General features: G+C 39.2%; 1 protein-coding gene across 1 annotated transcript; it reads left to right on the top strand.

Moving 5' to 3' along the window:
- The first annotated feature begins 1,878 nt into the window (after nt 1-1,878).
- LOC117495894 (intestinal-type alkaline phosphatase-like) lies at nt 1,879-14,806 on the top strand. Its single transcript, XM_034147479.1, has 11 exons — nt 1,879-2,003; nt 4,520-4,636; nt 5,926-6,041; nt 7,045-7,219; nt 7,590-7,762; nt 9,563-9,688; nt 9,802-9,871; nt 10,137-10,271; nt 13,528-13,719; nt 13,892-14,002; nt 14,350-14,806. The coding sequence occupies exons 1-11, from the start codon at nt 1,928-1,930 to the stop codon at nt 14,619-14,621; spliced, it is 1,563 nt and encodes a 520-aa protein (XP_034003370.1). The 5' UTR covers nt 1,879-1,927; the 3' UTR covers nt 14,622-14,806.
- The last annotated feature ends 1,812 nt before the right edge of the window (nt 14,807-16,618 follow it).

The following is a 16,618-nucleotide window of genomic DNA, read 5'->3' on the forward strand; positions in this document are numbered from 1 at the left end:
TCCTCACTAGTAGTGGATGACAAGGTCAGGTAATGTTCAAATATTATGTACTGTTATCTTTCACAAGTTATCAAATATCTTCGTAGGTAAAAGAAGTGCAAAATAAGACTTACATGAATAAGAAGTGCAAAAGCAGCCTGTTGAGTTGTGACACATTTGGCATGTGAAACGTGGTCAACGGTAAACATGTTCCTAACGGCAATCGTTTACAAATAAAAGCTTCCTATCAAATTCCTTAGTGAATACATGCTTGGTCCAAATCACTGTAAAATAATTATTTATGACTAAATTATTATTATAGTATGTATTTTTTTTATTTTTATCACACTTACATACATGGGTCATTTTTTACCCATGTATGTAAACCTGATGTAGAAATACAAAAACTATTTTAGTTCATACATTAAGAAATGTATTGTGAAAAATAATGAAGTGTTGTGATCAAAAACAATATATTTAATGAATACTTGGAATATTAAATGATTAAATTAATTAATTTCCAAAGAATATAGCTAAGAAACACTCACCCATGCATCAAATAACATTGTAGGTCAATACGGGTCATTTTTTACCCATGTTGTCCCTTAGAAGGGTAGTGATACAAAAATGATTTTTATTAAAAAAGTAAGAAAGGAAAAATGAAAGTAAGAATTTGTGATAATCAAAAACAAGTTAATTGAGGAATACCTGGAATTCTGAATTATTAAAGTAATTTGTTGCAAAGATATTTACAATTAAAACTCACTCGGGTCACTTTTGACCCATGTTGTGTATCAAAGGGTTAAGATAAGATAAGATAATATAAGATAAGGTAGATGTTTATGATCCGCATAGGAAAATTCTTGTCATACAGTATGATGATCATTTTTTGTTTTGGATTCATCTTATTTGACAATGTTGGTCCAATGCAGTCCATTCTGTCTTTTACAGTTCTCGCTTTTTTGACAAATGTTTTGCTGCAATATGTCCAAAATACTGATGTGACCAGAAATACGAGACCTTGTGGTGTGTCTGAAACACAAGGCCAATCAAGGATTTTATAACCACACACTGCTGAAAATATCCCACAGGAGAACAGGTGGACTGACCTGCACACAAAGACTCATAGGTTATCAATTATGTTGCAACAAATATGGAGTGTGGACTGCTACTTGGAGAGGTCCCAGTTCACCTCCTGCCCTGCCGTGGTGCCCTTGAGCAAGGCACCAGACACCCCCTCACCCCCTCCACTCCCATTGCTCCCCGGGCGCTGTACAATAGCTGCCCATTGTATGATTGTTTATGGTGGCTATAAAACAATAATAAAGCAGCTTCTGGTTAACATTATACTTTAAGTGTTCTGAAGCTGTATTGCACATTAGCAGACCTTGAACCAATGAGCACAGTAATCAAAACACAGATAGAGTGATTAGTTTAGAGTTAAGATCAATAATCACTTACTTTAATGCTCTACTAAGGGATGATGAGACATGAGCTGAGATTAATTGATAAGCCATACTGTATTTAAAGCTAATAACAACGGTAAATGTTCCATACCAGAAGAGAAGTCGTTCAGAGAAAATAGTCATTCCAAAAAAACTGTGAGAAAAACATAGGCACCCACATGCCTGTACACCTGCTACCTCATCCACACACATATTGGATACCTATAAAGTTATGTTATATGTGTGTGTGTGTGTGTGTGTGTGTGTGTGTGTGTGTGTGTGTGTGTGTGTGTGTGTGTGTGTGTGTGTGTGTGTGTGTGTGTGTGTGTGTGTGTGTGGTGTGGTGTGGTGTGGTGTGGTGTGGTGTGGTGTGTGTGTGTGTGTATAACTTGTTGCTCACGTTAATGGGCTCTTCCATGTGCCCTTTGCTCCTTGACTGCAGCTATAACCGGTGTGAGGACAGAAACTTTTCAAATTTTTTAAATTCACATATCACCAGCACCATGGCCAGCAAACTTAGACACATTTTTACGGGATTGTTGATTTTGATTTCATTGCATTGGACTGTGTCTGTTTCAGGTAAGGATCGGTTACATATTGCTGCTCTTAGACAAAAATGTGATATCTGTGATATCTGCGGAAACTAAGACTGCCGACTGCTTTCAGGTTTTACTTTTTACAACTGGATTTCAATGGCAACACAAAGACATGCCAAACTGTCAGTAAAAAAACAAATCAACTTACAGATAAAGAATAAATAGGTTGGCATCTTTTTTGTTAGGTTATCATGCTGATGCTGCCTTAACCATTCTTAAATATTCACTAGTTATGTAACTCATTTGTTGCCAAGATGTTTGTTCTAGCATGGTGGGGAAATGACCTGTCCTGCATGAATTTGCTAGTTTAATCGGCAGTGATGAGCACATTGGTTTTTACATACCTGTTCTTGCAGTTCCCAATGGATTGCTCATATGGACTTAAAATAGCATCCCATTTAACAAAGCCACTTTTGATGTGGATGACATTATCATTTAGTGGGAATGCTGTTAACAGCATTCCAACTATCTGTTCTTCTACGCACAAAATTCTTAATTCTTATTATTCCAGCCGTTATTTTGCCGGTCTTCTCCTCCCGCAGTGAACATCGCAGAAACTCCGTTCAAACATCAAAACGTTGAGCTCGGTCGGGAATCGATTGCTATTACTTTTATCATTCATAACTTTCATAATTCCAGAGATACATCCCATAATTCATCACATTTTTAACCATTGAAGTCAATGGAGAAATTCTTCAGACTTCAACAAATCTTCATGCGACTTCAACTAATAACTGTTCATTCATACTTTCACTCAGAAACCTCATTCCAACTTTAAAATGTTACACATCTTTCTGACATTATTCGTGTAACACAACTTTTAAATCTGATTCTTACTTTTAGAGATATTAAACATTGTTCAGACCTTGGTACAGAGGCCTTCTTCAGATTTTAACATTAACTAGAGTGCGTGATGTCACAGCTAGAGTGTAGGAAATCTTGAAATTTGCCTTCATATTTTATTTCGAAAACTGCCATAATTCCCAAACCCTACATTCCTGAGACATAATTTTTCATGCTTGAAAAATGACAAATAATTAAACAAAATGCCTCTTGAGGGCATGAAGTGACAAAAACTTTCAACATGTCTCCATTAAAGCCCATCGTAATTTCAGGCTGATATTTCCTCACAGCAGCAGCCGCACACCTTTAGTTAATCTGCCAAAAAGGCCACATTATTGACCAGAAAGTACACAAAAAGCACACTTCAGATACTCAAGGTCCTTGAGATGCTTCACGCTTTGAAATTTCACCGATATCTGTTACAGTTCTTCAACAAAACGTTCACATGTACTGTAAGAGCTTTATCTCTCATTCAGAACAATGGAAACATTTGATCTCTGGACACGTCGTTAGCTCAAATATAAACACCTGTGTCATGGAACACGATGATGTCATAACTCCAACTGACATGCTCAGAGCAGCAGACTTCAGATAATGGTTAATGGTCCTGCCCTCAACAGCTCTACGTCAATTATGGGGTGTCATCATATGCCGTTTCCATGGAAACGCATCCCTCACCATAAAAGACGATGTCGCTATACATTAACTCCTATGAAAATGTTCAAAAAGTGCTCAAACTTCACATGTGTGCTAACAGTCCAGCCGTGAAGACATCTACGGAACAGTATTGAGATTTCTTCAAATGCCGTTGCCATGGCAACACAATGCTCGCCATGAAACATGGTTTTCTCATAACTTCAGTGAAAATGCTCCAAACGGCCCAAAACTTCACAGGTTTGGTAACTATGCAGCCATCAACGCATCTAAGCGTATTATGGGGTGTCATCAAATGCCGTTGCCATGACGACAGACCACTCGCCATGAAACACGATGTCGCTGTAAGTCCAATGGACACGGTCCAATCGTCCCCAATCTTCACTTGTATATCACTGGTCCATGCCTCAACAGCTCTACGCCAAATCTGAGATCTCACTATATGCCGTTTCCATGGAAACGCATGCCTCGCCATAAAACACGATGTCGCTATAACTCCTATGAAAATGTTCAAAAAGTGCTCAAACTTCACATGTGTGCTAACAGTCCAGCCGTGAAGACATCTACGGGACATGCCGTTGCCATGGCAACACAATGCCCGCCATGAAACACGGTTGTCTCATAACTTCAGTGAAAATACTCCAAATGGCCCAAAACTTCACAGGTTTGGTAACGATGCAGCCATCAACGCATCTAAGCGTATTATGGGATGTCATCAAATGCCGTTGGCATGGCGACAGATCATTCACCATCAAGTTAGTTCAAAGGTTTGCAGTTCAAATATTCTGCTGCTTTTCCAAGCCTTTTTACTTTATTTTCTTCTCTCATCACACATTCAAGCCCCCAGTGTTCATGTATCATTTCAATCTAAATTCTTCACTTTCTTCTTACACATTACATTTCAGCATAGCAATTCAGCGTCAGCTTTTCAGCATAAAGCATTCCCACTAGCAATTTCTTCAGGAATTGCATTATCTAGTTTTGTCTTGATATTGCTTTTAGAGGAAGAACTCCATGCCAGCTACTGGAACAACAAGGCGAGACAGGCTCTCCACACTGCCCTGAATGTACAGCCTGATGTCCACCAAGCCAAAAACCTCATCCTCTTCCTCGGGGACGGTGAGTCTGACTCTGAGTTTTCCCAGCATTTCAGAGGTTTCTTTCATTTGTGTTTCCTTTAACTTCAGTTTGTGTGTTCAGGTAAGAATAGGCCATTATAGCTTGCAATTGTGAGTCTCATCATAATTGTGGTGTTGTTCACCAAGGGAGCGAGAGAATACAATAGAAAACCAAACCGCTATTTGTTCTCCAAAAAGCATGGATTTATGGGAAGAAAGAGATTAATGTGTGACATCTGATCACCAGCAGTTAGGACTGCTTAGAAAGCCAAGCATAACAAAATGAACTGAGGCTAAACCACAGTCTACACTGCATGAGAAGCTATTTCCACATGTGCCCTAAACTGAACACTCAAAATGATAAATCATTGCAAAGAATTCAACAAGGTCTAATAGATAGCTAAAGTTTTGAAAACTATTTGTATATTAAATAAGTTTCAAGTTCCATTAATACTGAAATCTCTTAACTCTAAGGATGACTGGTTACCAGATGATACTATATTATTATAAATCAAGAAATAATACAACAAATTGTACACAACATTTAGATGATAAGAAAAAATTGAAATGGAAAAATTGAAAATAATCCAATGTAAAATGAGCTGATATTTTCTGGTATGACCATTAAACCTCTGCCATGACCCGGGACCACACACACACACACATCATTTATAGATCAATTATAAATATATGGTTAGTGCGGCCTCCACCCTGAACCCACATACCTGCTGATAGCAGCACATTTAAGATTGTATCAGGGACTAGGAATGATTAGAAGTATTTTATGAATACAAGTTCTTGGCATTGTGACAATAATATAACTTCATGAGGAAGAATGATATATTTGATTTGGAACTCGCACAACTCACAGTCATTTTATAATGCATTTTGCTGATTTTTGTCAAATAAAATAGTAGATTTTCCAAGGCATCTAACTTGAGTCAACTATGAACATAATGATCTCATACCCAGAGAAAAGTAGGCCATTTTAGCAAATGTATAGAGGAATTAAAAAATCTTTCTGATCGGCAATATGGCGGAAATTCCCAAATGCACTGAATATATCATGCAATATAAAATAAGTATAATAAAGTTCTTAGAGAAGCAGATATGTGGAATAATGCTGTTTGCTTGGCATGTTTTGTTTTTGTAAATAACTTGGATGTCTTTCAACGCTTTTTAGACTGTCATATCAGCTGAGCCTTATGAGGTCCATGGAGCACAATGGCAGCCCTGTGCCTGCCTTGCCTATGTTATCCAACACTCAGGTGTGTTTCCACCTGCTTCCAGGTATGGGGATTCCGACAGTGACTGCTGCCCGGATCCTCAAAGGCCAGTTGGCAGGACATTCTGGGGAAGAGACCAGTCTGGTTATGGATACCTTTCCTCACCTGGCACTCTCTAAGGTGAGCCCACTCTGAAAAACACAATCCGAGTCCTACAGAGGAATGTGCATTTAAAGGTCACCTATTATGCAAAATCCACTTCTCCATGTCTTTTATACATAAACATGTGTCCCCTCTGTGTAAAGAGATTCTGAAAGTTTCAGGAATCCATTTACTGTATATAAAAACCTGTCTGAAAATGAGCTGATCAGATTTTGGCCACTTTATGATGTCATAATTTTTTTTTGGGTTGTGTAACCATTAGCCAATAACCAACCAAGGTAACCCCCACCCACCTTATCACGTGAATTTCCTCCTTGCACCATTGTGTTCTTTTTAACCAAATATCTCTCAGAGGGGCTCCTTATTTTCATCTAAAGTAACAGACACAGAATCAGCACTTTTGAAACAGGGCTGAAACAGAGGGGATTATGGGATGCTACAATGCATGATCTGTTTGGTATTTCGAGCAAAGTACTTCAGAGACATGTTTTGTATATATCTGAGACCTATAATATATTGATGAAAAACAGTATAATAGCGGAACTTTTAACTCTCTAAATGAGGTTGAGATGTATGGCCTTCTTGTAAGACATACAGTACAAGGCTGTTCAAAGTGATTTACCATTACAGCCTCTCAACAAAAAGGTTGTCACGGTATTGTTTGGCTTGGGCTGACATTTGACAGTTTGATTAGAAATCAACAACAATGTGAGCAAGCTGCATTTTTAGGCTGGAGATAGTTATGATATGTCATGACCAACATAGAATTCCTACGTGACACAGAAAGCCAGTTATATTTATCTTGACTGTGACTCAGCCTGTAACACAGACTAACACATCTTTTACCAAATCTTGTAAATGGTAAAATAATTCTTAAATGCATGCAGTGTTGTCTGCATGAATAATATGAAAATGACATTTGTCCACCATAGACTGGACATACAGTATGATGAAAGTGCTAGATTGATATACTAAATTAATGGGAGCATCTACTAAATGCCTTAGATATTTGTCTCTTCAGACATACAACGTGGACCAGCAGATGCCTGACAGCGCCGGCACAGCCACAGCCTACTTATGTGGTGTGAAGGCTAACTACGGCACTCTGGGTGTCACTGCCGCAACTCCAAGGTACAACTGTAATGCTACCTACGGAAACGAAGTCACATCTATTCTGCACCGCGCCAAGAAAGCAGGTGAGCTCAGGTTCAAACACCTTAACTTTATACTGTTTTATTTGGACTTCAATAGATGCTTCCTTGTTGATGTGTTATTCACTTAGGAAATGTACTCAGACAGATTCACTCTTTACTTTGCTGGTTTATTCATGTTATGCTCATGTAAGACGTCTGTCACTCACAACATCTATCATTTTTACATAACCATAGATCTAATCTTTAAAAGTAATCAAATGTTCTATGAAAAATATGAATTACAGTGCTATTGATACACAGATTATCTGAACTAAAATGTGCATGTTGTTAAAAAATTATTTGCATCTACTGTGGATCATATCTGTCTTCAAAATACATTTTGTTTCACATTTTGAGCTGCTTTGTTTTATAGGAAAATCTGTAGGAATTGTCACTACAACCAGAGTGCAGCATGCCTCTCCTGGGGCAAACTACGCTCACACTGCCAACCGAGGATGGTATGCTGACTCCTACCTCAGCCCTGAGGCCATCCAAGACGGCTGCCGCGACATTGCTTACCAGCTAGTTCATAACACAGAGATAGATGTAAGCCTTAATGTCAACGTATTTCTGTAAAGCCCGCGTCACACTGTCCCAAAATTGACACCAGATGTACACACGATAAAGGAAATGTTCAAATTCGGCTCTGATCGTAACAACATCGGGCCATTCGTGAAGGCATCTTAAGCCATCGTATGACCGCCGGTGGAGTTTCTCAGGCTCCGGCAGCAACTTCGTGAACGGTGGCAAAATCTTTGGCATGCCAAAAAATTGCCGAATGACCTTGCGAAGGTTCATTTTCGTGTTGAATTTGTGTGTCCATTTTGCCCTTCGTAAGGCCAGCGTGAGGGCATCTTGTCAAATCGTGTCATCTTCGTCTTTACTTCGTGTGATCATCGGTGCCATCGGGCATTTTTCGCCTCACGAAGACAATACGAAGGAAACAAGAAGCTACCCGATTGTCTTAGGAAGGCAACACGACTACGTGAAGCACTCGCAATGCCGTCGTGTAGCCATCGTATTATAGTCAAGGATGTATAATAAGAACTGGATACAGCGTGGGAAAGCTGTGTCAAGTGTCCTATTAGAGTTGCCGAGCCGTATGTAGTTGTCCAATATGGCGGACCATCTCGCACATGCGCAGTACAGATCGGGCAGGGGAACAGATCGGGTAGTGACAGGGTGTTTCTCAATCGCGAGTACGCTTGCTTGGTAGCACATGTCTGCCGAGCATCTTGCTTCAGAAGCGAGTCAAGAATACTTCCTGGCATTCGGAAAACGAAGAGTGGAACAGGCTAGCAAGTGTGCAGGTGTGCGTCATATGAGAGGCCCCGCCTTACATTTTCCGTCACAGATTTGGGGAAATTGGTCTGTGCGCAAAGCATTGTGGGGATTTTAAGACCGCGGAGTCTACTCATGTGCAGCCTCGATATTTCTCCAAACGGAGTACGCCAGGCTCGGTAGAATTCCAAGTATGCTGGAGATTGGAACAGTACTTCGGCGGCACTCGATGACGTAGTATGCTTGAAATAGTGGCTCTGGAGCAGCTTTATTCGCGATTGAGAAACACCCACAGACGCATCCTAAAACCCGGAAGTAAGTTAGCATTTTACCACTTCCGGTTCCTTCGACAAAAACCAATGCAATTTCTCCATAGGATTTTAAGTAAAGAACAAAGTCTGAAAATATCAGTGACAATTTTTATTATATACAATCTCAAGTTTCCAAAATGTAAAGTCCCATAGTACTTTAACATAATTGTTTTTGTTACTTTCGTTGCAGTTGTATGTCTTAAATGTAATGTAAATTGTTGCCTTCGTGTGTGGTTCAGGCGCCATCGTGTGGCCTTCTGTAGGCATCGTACTTGCTTCGGCTGTTGCTTCGGCTGTTGCTTGGCCATTGACCAAGTTCGGGGCCATCTTCGTGCGAAATTCACAATTCCATATTCGTGTGTCCATCTGGTGTCAATTTCGGGACAGTGTGACGCCCGCATAACAAAATACTAAAAGACCATGTGTGGCTAAGCATATGTTCTAGAATATGTCTGAATCATTAGTGGATGACTGATGTTTTCTATTGACAAAATTAACCATTAGGAAGTTATAATAGGCAAACCTTTTGACTATAACCAGACAACAACATTTTTGGATGAATACCTAGCAATACAATGCTCCCATAGCACCACTACGTTAGGCCTTTCAAGAACACATATGACGCCCCTCCTCTTCTGCATGCTCTGTTTTCTACTATTTCATTATTAAATCCCATCATCCTCACCAACACAAGAAACTTCTCATTGACACAAGAGATACAGTATATAGCATGGTATATGTCTCTTCATACCAGGTCATACTTGGTGGAGGTCGACAGTACATGTTTCCGGTAGACATGAAAGACCCAGAGTATCCAACTTCTACAGGAGACCGAGAGGATAGACAAAATCTTGTTCAAGAGTGGCTCAAAAACAAAAAGGTAATTTCTTCCAAGGGTACCTTTGATTTAATCATTTAAAAATATGTTAATTGTTTCCCCCACCCTTCCAAAAACTTTGAATTCATTTATTTTCTTTTATTTATTACCTACAGAAAGCTAAATATGTTTGGAACAAAGCTGAATTTGATGCTGTCAAACCTGCAAACACAGACTTCCTGATGGGTAAGAACTATTTAATTCAAAGTTTTGATCTTCAATTAATCATTCATTCCTGATTCTTCTAAAGCAAAACCACAATAACAACAATATATTGTGCTTAAAGGACTAACTGAAATGTCTTTGAGCAAATAGAGTGAATAAAGAAATATGTATACCATCTCCTACACTACACTCCTTCATTTGCGATTTAGCTATTTTCTGCCAACTAAAATTACACATATTTAATTGTGTCTATTAAAAACTGGACAAACCTTTTCTGCATCAATAGGTCTCTTTGAGCCCAAAGACTGCCGCTACGAGTTGGAGCGTGATTCGTCTATGGACCCCTCCCTTGCAGAGATGACAGAAAAAGCAATTAAGATTCTCAGCAAGAACAAAAAGGGATTTTACCTCTTTGTAGAAGATAAGTGTAATTGTTTTCTGTACATATTTCCCAGACAGCAACCAACCAAATAAACGTACTTTCAGTGTTTCTGCCCCTCACACCATAGCCTACATTAACTTCAATTCTGAATAACTTTTACGAGGGAAATATATTGCTGATGCTAACTAGAAAATGCATTTCCTGCAGAAAATGCGTGCGAATGCTGTAAACTGTGAACATTTGTGGCTGAATTTAGCTGAAAATGCAGAAAAAGCTGAATATGTTATTAGCTGAATGGTAGCTGCTTTTAGCTACAAAAATGCAGAGAAAGCTTAATATTTAAAAGAAAAGGTTTAAAAAAAGGTATAAACAACATGTATAGCATTCCACTATAGTACTTCAAATCTTTATTCTTTCCGCTTAAAATGATTATTTCAGCCAATACTTTGGCTCTCCATAACTTCAGCTTACTTTCAGCTACAGAAACCATTCAAATATCAAACTATTCAGCCTGTTCAGGAATCGATGGGAAACCTTCAACTTTTTAAAAATAATTTATACTTTTTAAAATATTCAGTATTAATATTAGTAGGTGCTCAGGAACAGAAACAAACACTGACAGACTGGACTTTAACAGACTGTCTCAGCCTATTATTTTCTGTCTGATGGAGACTTCATACTGACTTCAACAGGTTCCACATATTTTATACATTATTGGTGACATATGGTTTTAGTCGAAAAGTTTGCAGTCAATATATTCTGCTGCTTTCCCAAGCCTTTTTACTTTCTTTTCTCTTCTTAATACAAATTCATTCACTGCTACTTACATCTGATATTTAACTCCTTCAACCTATTTTCAGCTGCAGAAACCATTCAACTATTACATTATTCAGCTATTTCAGGACATCAAGGCTATACATGTTGTTTATACCTTTTTTTAAACCTTTTCTTTTAAATATTAAGCTTTTTCTGCATTTTTGTAGCTAAAAGCAGCTACCATTCAGCTAATAACATATTCAGCTTTTTCTGCATTTTCAGCTAAATTCAGCCACAAATGTTCACAGTTTACAGCATTCGCACGCATTTTCTGCAGGAAATGCAATTTCTAGTATTATTATTATTTCAACCATACTTTGGCTCTCCATAACTTCAGCTTACTTTCAGCTACAGAAACCATTCAAATATCAAACTATTCAGCCTGTTCAGGAATCGATGGGAAACCTTCAACTTTTTAAAAATATTTTATACTTTTTGAAATATTCAGCTTTTTAAACTCTTTTTTTAAACATGGAAGTCAATGGGAGATGCCTTCAAATCCTCTTTTCCTACACTTTGCGCCAAATGCTACTCCTTCCACATACTTTCAGCTAGACACTTCATTCCAACTTTCAAATGATCACAACACCTTCAGCTATTCAAACTTGACTTTTATTTTTGATATCTTTTACACTTTTTGAGATATTTAACTTAGTTTGGAGCTTGGTAGAGAGGCCTTTTTCAGATTTTAACATTAGTGTGGATGGAGCAGCTCGTTAAGTCTAGAGTGCTTTGATCTCAAAACAGAGTGCAGGAGTGCTTGAAATTCTTCCCCAAAAATGTTTTAAACTTGCCATAATTCCCAAACCCTACACTCCTCAGACATATGTTTTCATGAAAAACGTAGGAAAACCTCTCCTAAAATATTAAGAACAAATATTAAACAAAATGCCTCTTGAGGGCATGAAGAGACAAAAAGTCCATCTAGCTCCCAATTGATTCCCATGTTAAATCTTACCGGAACTTTCTTCAGAACAGAGAGAAGTACACTTTAGACAAACTGCTCCCATCTCCACATTTTACACACAAAACCAAAAAAACCAACATATATCAGTTCATTGGGGTTCCCTGATGCTCACGGTCTGGTCATTTTTTGATAGGAGCCATAGTTTTTGAACAGGTGGCAAAATTGTCAGATATAATCCTCAATGCATTCTTAATGGGACTCAGTGCTGCAGTTGGTAAATCGTCATGTCGTCACCATGGTAACCTTTCATCTCTGGGTTTACACACACAGGTGTTTGTAAACATTCATTCACTACTACTTACATTTAATATCTTTATTTAACTCCTTCAGCCTAATTTCAGCTGCAGGAACCATTCAAATATCAAACTATTCAGCCTTTTCAGCACATGATGGGGAAACTTTCAACTTTTTCAAAATATGTTATACTTTTTAAAACATTCAGCTTTTTAAAGTCTTTTTTTAACATGGAAGTCATTGCAATGCATTTGAGCTGTAACAATTCTCACACACACACACACACACACACACACACACACACACACACACACACACACACACACACACACACACACACACACACACACACACACACACACACACACACACACACTCTCTCACAGACAGACACACACTCTCTCTCTCTCTCTCTCTCTCTCTCTCACACACACACACACACACTCTCTCTCACAGACACATCAAGAGATGTGAGAGGGTGATCAAGAGAAGAGAGAGAGGGCGATCAAGAGAAGAGAGAGAGAAGAGAGAGAGGGCGATCAAGAGAAGAGAGAGAGGGCGATAGAAGATTGAGAGAGAGAGTAATGTAACCTCCTAATGTAATGTATAACTCCTATGAAAATGTTCAAAAAGTGCTCAAACTTCACATGTGTGCTAACAGTCCAGCCGTGAAGACATCTACGGGACAGTTGAGATTTCTTCAAATGCCGTTGCCATGGCAACACAATGCTCACCATGAAACACGGTTTTCTCATAACTTCAGTGAAAATGCTCAAAATGGCCCAAAACTTCACAGGTTTGGTAACGATGCAGCCATCAACACATCTAAGCGTATTATGGGGTGTCATCAAATGACGACAGATAATTCACCATCAAGTTAGTTCAAAAGTTTGTAGTTCAAATATTCTGCTGCTTTCCCAAGCCTTTTTACTTTCTTTTCTCATCTTAATACAAATTCATTCACTACTACTTACATCTGATATTGAACTCCTTCAGCCTATTTTCAGCTGCAGAAACCATTCAACTATTACATTATTCAGCTATTTCAGGACATCAAGGCTATACATGTTTTTTTAAACCTTTTCTTTTAAATATTAAGCTTTTTCTGCATTTTTGTAGCTAAAAGCAGCTACCATTCAGCTAATAACATATTCAGCTTTTTCTGCATTTTCAGCTAAATTCAGCCACAAATGTTCACAGTTTACAGCATTCGCACGCATTTTCTGCAGGAAATGCATTTTCTAGTTTGTAATTAAATGACTTTCTTTTGAACTTTAAGTGGGAGAATTGACCATGGCCACCATGAAGGGCGGGCCAAAAGAGCTCTCTATGAGACTGTTGAGTTTGACAAGGCGATCGGGCGAGCGGCTGAGCTCACCAGCGAGCTGGATACCCTGTCAGTGGTCACCGCTGACCACTCACATGTCTTTGCCTTTGGAGGAAGTTCTGCCAGAGGAAATTCTGTTTTCGGTAAAAAATGTATATTATAATAAAAATAATAATAATAACTATAATAATAATAATAATAATAAATAACTTGTAATTTGATTAAAAGAAGAAGCAAAGTTTAATAATAAAAAGTGAATTTCATCTGGTGATCCACATTTGTACAATAGAATCCACATTTCTTCTGTGATTACAGGGGTGTCTCGCTCACTAGCTGAGGACAGAAAACACTACACCACTGCTGTCTATGGAAATGGACCAGGGTACCGCAATGGAACCCGTCCAGATATGAATGAGTCAATTTCATGTAAGTATACATTGATAATATTTCTAGAGAAGACAAAGTAATTTAGTAGCTCCATCTTGTGGTGAAGAGCATTCCTACTCCTACAGAGAACTCCATGTAGGTGTTCAGAGTGACACAAATGCCAAGATGAGGACCATGAACAACCACATGCTAACTATATGAGAAAGTGCTATTGTTCCAAGCTAATGTTGGTTCTTTTTTAAAAGGCAGCAAATCATTCCAGTGTAATACATGTATCAATTATATCTATCATGTCAAAGCTTTGCAGCTGTTTTTGATTTGATTTTTGTTATACGGATGTGGCCAATTTAGCTACTATAATTGTCTTTCGTCCCATTCTTCCTCAGCGGCTGATGATTACCGTCAGCAGGCTCCTGTCCCGCTTGATTCAGAGACCCACGGCATAGAGGATGTTGCCATATTTGCCAAAGGTCCCATGTCACACCTTTTCCATGGGGTCCAGGAGCAGAACTACATTGCCCACGTCCTGGCTTATGCTGCCTGCCTGGAGCCCTACGAGAACTGCGAATTGCCCCCGCCTGACCACGCTGGATCCATCCACCCCAGTCTGCTGCTCCTCCTGATGGGCCTCCTTCTCCACTACTTCTGCTCTCTCTAAGATGTGTTTATATTAGGGCTGTCAGTCGATTAAAATATTTAATCGCGATTAATCGCATGATTGTCCATAGTTAATCGCGATTAATCGCAAATTAATCGCACATTTTTTATCTGTTCTAAATGTACCTTAGAGGGATATCTTTCAAGTTTTTAATACTCTTATCAACATATGAGTGGACAAATATGCTTTATATGTTTGTTTATTATCATTTGAATAATGACAAATATGCTCATGAATATTAAACACAACAACCTGAACATTACAAATATTCGCCTCAATTCAACCCTATCTCTCATACAATAATACAGTGTGTGTGTGTGTGTGTGTGTGTGTGTGTGTGTGTGTGTGTGTGAATGAATGTGGAGACACTGTGATGGATCGTTGGAGCTATGTGCGGCTCAAGGCAAAAATGCTCGAATGGGAGCTGCCTGGACGCTGCAATCATGTTGCGCGTACTATCCGTGCTGAGTGTGCTGACTTTTCATACAATGTCCCACTGTCTGGCTACCTGCATAAAGTCAAGTGCTCGGCGCAGTTGTCGGCGAAATGTCATTGAAACAGCTCCTTATATCCGTTCGCGCAGCTAGCTAGCACCAGATGCTAACAACAACATCAACACGTAAGGTGTGCCTCGCTCGCGCGAGTCGCGCCACACATACACACTCCCTCCCGGTCCTCCCGATGGCCAGTCCGGGCCTGCCGGTGAGCGTGGAAGTGTGGTCTGCCACAAGCGGGCAGCAGGAGCGGGGCTGTCAGCATCAGCTTGCAGATGGTATTTTACACTCGATGCGCTCTGAAACTACGGCGGCCGAGGACAAAAAATACACATGCGTTAATCGCGTTAAAATAATTAGTGGCGTTAATTTTTTTTTGCGTTAACGCGTTATTAACGCGTTAACTTGACAGCCCTAATTTATATATATCTATGTACCTGACCGGTCTCAACGCTGTCACTAGTGTCCGTCAGGAAACACGCTGTTTACAAACAGTTCCAGCAAACATCCACTGATAAACTGCGATGTTAACAACCTCATGATAACCTCATATTTTTTTTAACTTAGGATCGTATACCTGTGTTTAGTCTAGATTTTAGAAAAAGGTAAATGTGTGCATTTTATTATAAAGTTGTGTATATTTACAGATTGTTGCAAAAACTAAGAAGCTTATACAAATCAGGTTTAAAACTAATAGAGCTTTACAAAAAAGTAACACAATTAAAGATGTTTGGAGTTTTATTTGAGTTATTCATTTTAATGTTTTGTCCTAGATGCTGATTTGAAACCGTTGTTACATACAGTTACGGCATTTCCTGTTTCTGCCGGAGAGAGGGGAGTTTGTCCCAAAGCTTGCCGCTGTATTTACTCCCTCCATCTGACAGGAGGGAGCCTCATGTGTCACTCCACGGAGTTCACTCCGTCACGGAGGGGGAGTGTGTAGGGGTAGGGTGTAGGGCGTGGAACCTGCGACCTGTAACCTAACCTGTAACTAGGGTGACCAGATGTCCCGCTTTGCGCGGGACTGCACAGCATTTTCACGACTTTTGGTGCGTCCCGCAAACAGAGTGGCGAAGTCCCTCCCACTTACTTCCGGGGTATGGGACCTTATTTCGGAAAAATTATGCATTGAAGTCAATGGGGAGAGAAAACTTATCTTTCGATCCCGTTTGAATTGTGCCATGAATTACACATATGATGTTTGTCAATCTTAAAAAATCATTTCCATGTCAAAAAAGTCACAGTTTGTCTTAAAACTGTTGAAATATAAGACTTTGAAAAATACGAAACTAGAAAGACTACAAATCCCAGAGTCGCGTAAGTGATGTCACAATTGAGACACTACGATACACGTATAATACCGTATATATACGATCAGCGCCATATAGATAGAATCTATCTATATGGCGCTGGCTAAGATAAGATAACTTTGTGCCTGTGTGCTTAGTACCAGGTTGTTATTATACCAGCAATGGGTCTTGCTCGTTCTTTCGCTTCCCGTCT

Source organism: Trematomus bernacchii, unplaced genomic scaffold, assembly GCF_902827165.1.
Source record: "Trematomus bernacchii unplaced genomic scaffold, fTreBer1.1, whole genome shotgun sequence".
In the NCBI taxonomy this organism is placed as follows: Eukaryota; Metazoa; Chordata; class Actinopteri; order Perciformes; family Nototheniidae; genus Trematomus; species Trematomus bernacchii.